This window comes from Cheilinus undulatus, linkage group 23 (genome assembly GCF_018320785.1).
Source record: "Cheilinus undulatus linkage group 23, ASM1832078v1, whole genome shotgun sequence".
NCBI lineage: Eukaryota > Metazoa > Chordata > Actinopteri > Labriformes > Labridae > Cheilinus > Cheilinus undulatus.
The window spans coordinates 19,817,781-19,827,680 of record NC_054887.1 but is presented as its reverse complement, the minus strand read 5'-3'; the positions used below and the strand labels follow the sequence as shown (position 1 = coordinate 19,827,680).

General features: G+C 40.4%; 1 protein-coding gene across 2 annotated transcripts in view; it reads left to right on the top strand.

Moving 5' to 3' along the window:
• Positions 1-223: 223 nt before the first annotated feature.
• The window catches only part of waslb (WASP like actin nucleation promoting factor b), a 36,271-nt gene continuing 26,594 nt past the window's right edge, over positions 224-9,900 (top strand). For both annotated transcript variants that reach the window (XM_041780559.1, XM_041780558.1), the window contains exon 1: positions 224-634. In XM_041780559.1, the coding sequence (XP_041636493.1) occupies positions 530-634 (105 nt within the window). In that variant the 5' untranslated portion in view covers positions 224-529. The remainder of the gene's footprint in view (positions 635-9,900) is intronic.

The following is a 9,900-nucleotide window of genomic DNA, read 5'->3' as shown; positions in this document are numbered from 1 at the left end:
ACTGGACTAAACCATCTACATGGTGAGAGTGCTAAGAAAAGTGATTTAAATAAGCAGAGTTTATTTCCAAAGTGGTGTTATCAAAGTGCGCTTTCCTACAAAAATCTGTGAATTTTAAATTCACGTATTTGTAAGGCCAAAATTCCGTCGTGGTGATTGCGTTTCACAACGCTTGAAAACGCGCATCCCCCATTCCCAGATAATGGACTCGTCCTGACTCTGCCATGTTGGATGGAACTGGCTCTGGGCTCTCTGGCGGTCGGACTTCCCAGGAAAGTTTTTGCCGTTTTCCTTCGCAGTCCTGTCGCTGCAGTTTTGACCTTATTTCAGAGTGAAGCGGGAGGTCTCATTGCATACATAAGCGGGGTACATTTTTGGCACCCCGGTGTTGAGGACCCCCGGGATAAAGTGATCCGGTGCGAGGGGGTCGGAGGAAGGCCACGGATGACCAAGGGATTGTTTATGTATCTTTCTGGATCTGAAATAACGAGTAACAGTCGGTGCATACTTTATAAATTGACCACCAATTATGAGTGGACATCCGCCGCAACGGCGGATAGCAAACGTCGGTTCCATACTACTGACACCACAGGAAAATGAGGCGCTTTTCAACCACCTTGGCAGGAAATGCATTGTAAGTTTGTTCCCTTCAAATTGTTTGATAGCAGGCTAAGAGAAAAGCTAATATAGCTAACTTAGTGTTTCCTGTCTCGCGACGGGAGTTGCAGCTAGCTGTGAGGTGTTGTGGCCTGTAGGTTTTTCTTGTTGTGGTTTTAGGGTTTAACGTGTTCATGTGGGGAAAAGACTTCAAACTGAAGTGGTCGGTTTCTTTCTGACAGCAGCGTTGAGGGAAGAGTGATTGTGTTCAGCGTCCCATTTGAGACGGTGACAGTTGGGTGAAGAGAGTAACGCCTTGAACTTAAAGCCTGACACACCTGAATCATCCAGGAAACCCTGAAGTTCCGCTCCCACCTAGCATAAACGCACCCAGCCTAGCATTGTCAGGGGTGGCTTTAACACTCCGGGGTTGTGGGGCTGTTAAAGCCATTAGCAGAGAGCAGGGCAAAGCAGTGATTTTCTACTGACATTACATAACATAGCTAGCTGAACCTTGGTTGTTTTCAGGAAGTGTATCCACAGAGAAGAATGTGCCGAGCTGACTTGTGAGGACAGAGCTGAAAGTCCTCCCTAATGCAAGAACAGCCAGGATCAGAGCTGCTCTTTCACTGTTATATTAGGCTAAATCAGCAGAGAAATGTCACGACTCTATATTGTGAGATAGTCATGCATTACATAATACGTTTAGCATTCAGCTGACTCATTTTGATGTGTCTTACATGTGCACTGTGCCTGTTGTCAGCCTCATATACCAAACTGACCTCTGCTACATTAATTTTGCAGCTTCATCACAAACTTGCACATTTCTTCTCTATATTGACTTTTCCTACTTGCAATCTTGCAGGACAGGTTTCCCCTTTCTATTAGTCATTCATGCCCACTGGCTCGTGTATCTGCATAGTAATCATCTGAATAAACACTGTTGGGATGACTAATATTGTAAGTCTCTCGCATCAAATATCCTTTGAAAACGGCTCTACTTTTAGAGTCAGATGTCAAAAGCGACAAGCTTGTGGTTGCATCATGACTATAAGGGAAACATGGAAGAACTCAGGATGTATTTGGAATACAGTCGTGCACACTTAGATGCACTGATGCTGATAAAATGATAATTAAAAACATTTAGATGACACCTTTCATACAAGGAGATGAGCCAGGATGCGTCATTATATCGCAAAGAAAAAGGGAAATAAGAAAAAGAATAACAAAGGCAGTTATTGGCACCATACCTAGCTACAATAAACATGTTTAAGTCTTCTCTCTTGTGTCAAAAAACTATGATATTACAGTAAGTGAACGTTATGATCAATAAGACTTTAAAAGTGACAGCTTTAAAGAAAATATGCATGAGTAAATTTAGCAGACCTTGAAAATGCACTTTTAAGTTGTTGCTTACCTATAGCAAGGGCAACAACTGTAAAAACTATTAAAACTTAACTTGAAACAAATGACTGGAAGTATGTTTAAGGTATGGCAATAAAGCAAAGTATAAGTGATAAGATAAGTTTAAAAAATAGTATGGGTGGAGGTTAATTATGGAAATGTCAAATTAATAAAAAGTAAGTATAAGTTAAGTGTCTGAATAGCCAACAGGAGCTCAACCAGGTTAGTTAAACCTGCCTTTCCAATCATGTTTGATTTGAATTCACTACAAATCTTATCCAAGACAAAAAAGCAGGTCAACCAAGTACTCCTTGTATTAATTACAAAGACCCTGCATTTATCCCCCATGAGCACAGCACTAAGAATGTTTTAGCAAAGTCAGAAACTTCCTTTTAACAGGTGAGCAAAACCAACAGCCATCTGCTGAAGCTGGAGTGTGAAGGAATCGAGGATGATGCAGAAAGAAAAGAGAGAGAGACAAACGATAAGAGCAATAGCAATTAAAAGGTAAATGCATGGCTGCCACGGCCATAAATACATCTTTATCTTGTTTATATGGTCACAGTGCCAGTCTAGCATTTATGGTATGTGTGGTACTATACTGATAATTCCAGTGTGAACATTAATAGTTGTAATGATAGTGAAAAGGATAGGACTCTTTCAAAGGGCTTGGCATCATTGGGTTATTCAATATATGAGTGGAATATATAAGCAATATGCAAAACTGTGACTGTGTTTATGGCTTTATTGTAAAACAGTCATACATTCCAATATTTTCTTAATGTTCAACTTTAAGTGCAGGATTATTGCAGTTATTATGATTTATCTTAACTTCTTTTCACCAGGGTTAAGGCCAGAAAACTGATGAGAGCACAACATGTTTTTATAGTTAAATCCTGATACTGGGCGTTTGGATGATTGTATCACAAAAGGCTCAAAAATCATAATTTGTCTTCCATGCCTGCAGGGTTTACCGGGCTTTTAACGAAGGGTCAATGTCCAATATCAGATCAATAACCTTTATTTGGAACTGATATGCATTTAAGAAAGAAAAAATGAGTCGTTAGTTTCAGTTATTTAGGTCTACTACATGGGATGTGAATGGACCATTCAAAGCCCTTGCCTCCAAAGCTAGAAGAAATACACAATTTCTTATTGCATAATGATAAAGTATAAATGCATAGCAGCCAAATAACAGCAGTGATCAAAACGCAAAGTAAACCGAACAATTTAGGAAGTGATGCAAAGTGCTCACTGTGCCAGGCTTCTGTGTTGATTGGCTGTTTAGACAGGACACTAGGTTAGACTGTGGAGTATGAAAACAACCAGAGGATGAGGCAATTACTGATCGGCGCTAAAGTAGCACACTTTATTCAGTTTTATCAGTAAGCTGTGAAATAAAATGCGTATAAGTTATTGCATTTAACTGACTAGTCTAAAGCGGAGAAATTGCTCATAAACAGTCAAATTCATCACAAGGTCATTGTGTCTGTAGGTGTGTGATGTGAGGCTATTATGCTGAGTAGAGTGTGGCTAAAGTTAGCAGCCAGCTCTGCAAGCTTTTGTTCCTTTTTGCATATTAATATTGCGCTTAATGTGCTAACTCATCACTTCGGTTGAGGGGTTATATGTGAATTTAACCCTAATCTTATTTTCATTTCTAGTTCAAATTATTGCCGTACTTTACCACAAAGCTCCTTATGTGTACATCGGGTTGAGAGCCGGTGGAAAGCTCTGGCAGGACGGCAGTGACCGTTAACTGAAGTTACAGCGGCTACTAGTGGCAGGAGGTTTCGTTACTGTTCTGAAAGAGTATTTGACCAGGATTTCAGGCCAAAACCTATTGATAATTAGTTTAACTGACTTGTGAATCTTGCACAGGCTAGTTTGATATTCAAATTCAACTGTTTAGGCAGCATGCACCCGTAATGCCATTTCCACAAAATGCCAAATATCACTTCAATAATCAGTCTACCACTGCTCAAAATGAGGCAGTGGTGGTTCCTGTCTTCCTGTGCATGCCTTGCATGTGCACTTTTACAAACAACTTTAGGGAAACTTACCTTATTGAGAAAAGACTATCCTTTTAAAAAATACAAACTAATCTGCCGCAACCACACACTGTGTAAAGTTAGAGAAGTCAAACCCATTGACTGTTGCCTTTGGAAGATGATATTCTCTGTGAAAGAATATGTCTGACTCTGACAACATGTGGTGGTGCTGCAAAATTAGGCCATGGACGCCACCACCAAATTTTGAATGCAGCAAAACCCTGCCCTTCTTTGTTGTGTTTCTAATTCTAAAAATGATTGGCAGCGTATCAAAAGTGCTCTCCTTTTGCCAAATTTAAACCCAATAACCGTCTGCATCTCAATCATATCATGGGCAGTGATTTACTTGGAAGTTTTCTGACTATTAAAGAGAATATTACATCAGTTCTTCCCCTGACTATCATGCTTAGGAGTTCAATTAACCGTATTTATATAGCACCTTTCAAATTCGATTGCAGCCCAAAATGCAGACAAAGGGTTAGGATGTGAAAAAGGATTTAGAGACTAATGCACAGTTTATGTCTTGTTAATGCCATTCACCTGGAAAAAATGTTGCACTGTCACCTGCTATCAGCAGCCTATAGGTCCGCTTTCTAAAGACAGTGTCAGTTTATTATTAACTGTGTTGAGTTTTTAGCGCAGCATGATCACGTTAGCCCTGCAGATGTGGGTCACTGAAAATGAAGAAAGGTGCATTTAGCATGCAGGTGAGATAAATACAAATAGCAGGCTGTCACGTTGCTGGCTCCCTGTTACTTCCTCATAGTGATCATAACTTCCTGGAATTGTTATGAAGTAAAGCTGATTGCTTATGAAGTATAGCTCTTCCTCATTGTCAGTAAAGCTCACCTTATGCCATAAACCTGTCATGCTCACTGCGCATGAGGCTACACTTCCTGTCCCATGACACAGCATAGGCATGGTAATGTGTGGTCACATGGTAGGATGGTCCGCCCCTTCCTTTCTCACTTGCACACACAGGTTTGTTTGGCGTAAACCTTTTGTAACCTGTTTGAGCGAGCAAAAACAGTCCAATGACGACACTCCTGTGGCATTCTGGCTGTCTTGTCACTCAGCATGTGACGGAGAATCAGGAACATTCCTCAAAGTCCTACGCTGTTGTGTGCCTGTATGAGTATTGACATGCAGGGAGAGTGAGACGGGAAGAGACTAGAAGACCCTGACATTGTGTCTATCTGACCAATCTAATTAAAATGCCCTGCAGTGATTTATTGGCTCTCCTTACTTGTAGTCTTGGCAGTATAGACTGAGATTTTATGTCCAAAAGTGATTCAAAGGGCCTCTTTTTTACTTGGATCATAATTTAGATTCCAGCCTGCTTCCTGCACATCTCATACAAACATTAAGGTACATGCACAGAGGCTTCACTCATTGGTTTTAAGCATTAGTATTCCTTCTGCTGTTTTCACCATCAGCAACTCTGTCTGACTGGGCAAAAGGTGGAAGGAGTCCAATTCACAGTGTGTGGTGTGTGTACAGACTGCCTGATCAGCAGTCCTATCCTACAGGAAGTCCCGTGGTCGGCCTCCTCTGGCGATTTGTGCCAGAGAAGTGGAACACAACTCCTAGTTTTTCCCCGTTTTCTCTGCTTCCTTGTTCATTTTTAGTCCTGCTTTAACCCCCTTTGAGTCATCCACTCTAATTATCCTCTTTCTTTGTCATTCATACTTTTTGTCCTCCCCCATCCTTTTTGCAAGCTTGTTTTTAAAGTCCCTCCTTCAGCTATTTTTTTTGTCCAAAAATTGGGATGCTTCATAAAATAGAAATTGAATGCAATGATTTGCACATTTCATAAACCCATAATTTATTCACAATGAAAAACAAACAACATATCCGATGTTGAAACTCAGCAAAATATTCACTCATTTTGAGTTTGATGGCAGCAACACGTCTGAAAAACAAAGGACATGGACTATAGCTGCTCAGCAGTGCTGGGCCTTCTTTGCTAGATTTTTCATTTTATGATGCTCCAAATGTTTTCTGTTGGTGAAAGGTCTGGACTGCAGGCAGGCCAGGTTGGCAACCAGCTCTTCTAATATGAAGTCATGCTGTTGTTATGGTTGTGGTGTATGGCTTAGCTTTGTTTTGCTTAAATATGCAAGGTCTTCCCAGAAAGAGTCTGGATGGGAGCATATGCTTTAAAACTGTACATTTTAAGCATTGATGGTGTCTTTCCAGAATACCATGCCAGAGGAACTAATGCAGCCCATACCATCAGAGATGCATGCTTTTGAACTGTGCATGATAAAAAGTTGAATGGTCCTTCTCCCCATTAGTCCACAGGACTCTGTGTCTGGGGTTTTCAAAAAGAATTTCAAATTTTGATTCATCTGACCACAGAACAGTTTTCTATTTTGCCTCAGTCCGTTGTAAATGAGCCTTGCCCATAAATGAGCTTAGGGTAATGACTGAAACAATAAGATCACAGGTTCAAGCGATCAAAATGAAATTTCTCAGGAGGGGGGCTGGGCTCAGCCTTAGAGATAGGGTGAGGAGCTCGGAATCCTGGAGCCTGAGGTAGAGCTCCCTCAAGAGGAGCCACTTGAGATGGTTCGGGCATCTGATCATGATGCCTCCTGGAACTGGAAGGAGACTTCAGGGTAAATCCAGGACTCGGTGGAGAGATGATCTCATCTGACCTAGTAAACATCTGAGAATCCCCCAGGAAGAGCTGGAAAATGTTGCTTGGGAAATGGATGTTTGTGTGGACTTGCTCGGCCTGCTGCCATGACCCTGCCCCGAATAAGTGAAAGAAAATGGATGGGACTTTTTTCTGAAATTGTCCCACAAAATTTAGGCACAGTTTCTTTGCAGATTGGTTAACCTCTGGCAAACTTTACTTCTGAGAGACTCTGCCTCTCTAAAATCCTCCTTTTAAACTAGGGCTGGGCAATTAATCGCAAATTAGATTAAATATTAATATGAACTGCTGCAATTTACAAATTGCAGAAGTTGTACTATTTCTTTAACCTGAAATGTGTCAAAATACCGGTTTAATATTCTCTTTTGCAGCAGAGATTTTATGCACATTATGTAAACACTCAAGTGTCATTTTTTTAAAGAATGTTTTACAAAAATCCTCCTTTTTGTGTTTTATGTAGGTTTTTCTTGATTAAAACAAGCGATGTAAAAATGACAATCCTCTTCAATAAAGCGATTGATAACAAATTTGCAATAAGTCCAAAAAAATTGCAATAAGATATTTTTTTTATTGTTCTGCCTAGTTCATTCTGTCTTATACTGATGAAGCTTGGCGTTAATTCACAGAAGTCGTACCTCCCGACGTGATCAGCTGAACACCCAGGTATTGTCTATGTGTGGTGAACCTCTGGAAGCCTAATCAGGCTTTAAGGCCATACTTTTAAAGCTATATGTTGAGTCAGTTACATGTTCTTGCTGCCACCAGCACTGTCGCCTCACAGCTAAAATGTTCCTGGTTCACATTCCCCACTAGACTGGGCCCTTTTCTGTGGACTTTGCATGTTATCCCCATGTATGCGTATTCTCTCCCAGATATTCCCACTTCTCCCACACACGAAAGATGTGATCATTAGGTTGATTGGTGACTCTAAATTGCCCATAGATGTGAATGTGACTTGTTCTTTGTCCTTGTATGTCAGCCCTATGATTGACTGGCAGCCAGTCCAGGGCATACCCCCCCTCTTGCCCAGTGCTTGGAAAAAATATGTGGCAAAACTGCTGTGATGATGTGCTTTTATTTTGAAAGATATGCCTCCATCTCTTTGTTCAGTCACATCTTTTATTCTGTCTCAAGATCAAACCACTCCATTAGGTAATGATTGAAATTTTCATCATCTTTCAGTCATTTCCTCAGAAATATTCCTCAGTCTTTCTATTGGATGATCTTCTGTTTCTCCAAGCTGTACTAAAAACTGTCCATGTTTGAGTGAGATCATATAGCCATTTTCATTTTTACGTGTTAGAGTGGTGAGCCTTTTTGGCCTGTTTTGATGACGTAAGAGACCTAGCTCTGATTCCTGCAGCCCTTTCAGCCTTGTCAGGAGCAATCAGCACTCCAGAGGGAGATGAAACCCCGAGGGCCTCAGGGCCCCGACCCTATTACAGTCAGTCATTGCACAGAGAAGCCAAATTCATTTTATTCTTTTGATCCTAGGTATAACTCATCCAAATCCAGACAATCAAACAGTGTAATGCTGCCAAGGGACTGATATTTATTTATATGAGCAAAAATATCTTGCTGGAAAAAGCCTTCTGGATGACATAAATTTGCACTGTAGATGCAGAATTAGTGGAAAAATAAGAGTTTGGCAAGCAAAAACAACCACATATAGAGCTGATATCAGTTTATGAGGATGGTAGTTGATGTTTTATTTAAGGCTTGGGTAGCAACTATTCTAGGATTTCCTACTAATAATATTTTAAACTCTTCTTGTACTTCGACAGCATTTTATAGACCAAATGCTTTGACTCCCCTGAGGGAAATAATTCCGATGTGGCTTGCACAGAAGGTTGATCAGCCTGTTTAGCTCACCACCCTAATGTGCCATATTGACACGAGTTAACTAGTGAAATCTTTGCGAAACTTCTCAGGGTGGGCTTCATGTTTGAAACCAAAGGGCCTTTTTTTACTCCATCTTCTTATTAACCTCTTCTTCGTCCTAATGATGTGTCTGTGTGAAGTTGATGTGAAAACACAGCTGATAGAATTCAGGAATTTTCATCACAATAGGCAGGCGGGGATGATGTTTACATCAAGCAACCTTTGAGTGAAATGAGTTGACAGGTATGTGAAAAGATGCTTATACACTCCCATTCTTTTTCATGTGTCAGCGGAGATTCATGACTGAAAAGAAAGGGAAAGTCTTTTAAAAGAACTCTAGCTCAGCTATGTTGAACTGCGCACTGTCTTTCTTAACTGTACATCAGTCATGGGTCGGAGCATTGCTTAATTTTGTCAATTTGATTAAAGCTAAAATGATAGCCTACCAGATGAAGAGCTGTTAGGGAGCTGAAAGAATTGACTCTTACTGAGCAAAGTCAAATGATCTGAGAAGACAAAGTAAAAAACGTAGATCCTCATGGTATAAATTCAGTTCGAGCCTCTGCATTAATTTTAACATCACATTCACTAGACACTTAAGTACAAAGAGAAACACATGTACGCCGTCTTAAAGTGCGCCATAATTCCTGCAACCACCGAGTTAAAATGGTCCCAAAAATCAGCAGGCATTTCCCGTGTTGATGCTCATGCTTTCATGTGTGTGGTAATGATGGCTGTGAACCTGGACCCCTCATGGAGAGAAAATCCCTGCAGCCACCTGTAAAAACCTGTAGGAGTCTAATCTGCTCTTATGATCATGGATGTCTCTCTCTCTCTGTGTTACAGGCATGCTAGTCTCTGTTATGATTAAAGACTTGGACTGAAAACACTTTAAAAAAAAGCCTAACGTTTCAGGTTATGTGGAGGAAGACAAAAATATCATAAATTAGACAAATTCCTGGATTGCTGTTGCTTTAAAAGACCCATATAGTATTGCATTCATTGGGTTAAATCTAAAACTGTTACTAACTGAATGGGAAAGTAGTTCGTGGAAGGGGCTCGGTCTTAACATAGCTTATTAGTCTTATCATGGAGCTTTAATGGATTTAAAGCTCCTGTAAGGAGGTTTTAACAAGTTATGGAACAAGCTGAAATAACTGCTTATGCCTATATACAACCTACAAAAGCAAACAAAGCCATCGGTGATAAATCTGTCTATAACGCTGTAGTCTTTGATGATTGAAATTGCTGCCACTGGTTAGATGTCAAAGTGATTAAATTAGATTAAAAGTAAGACAGTTCAGA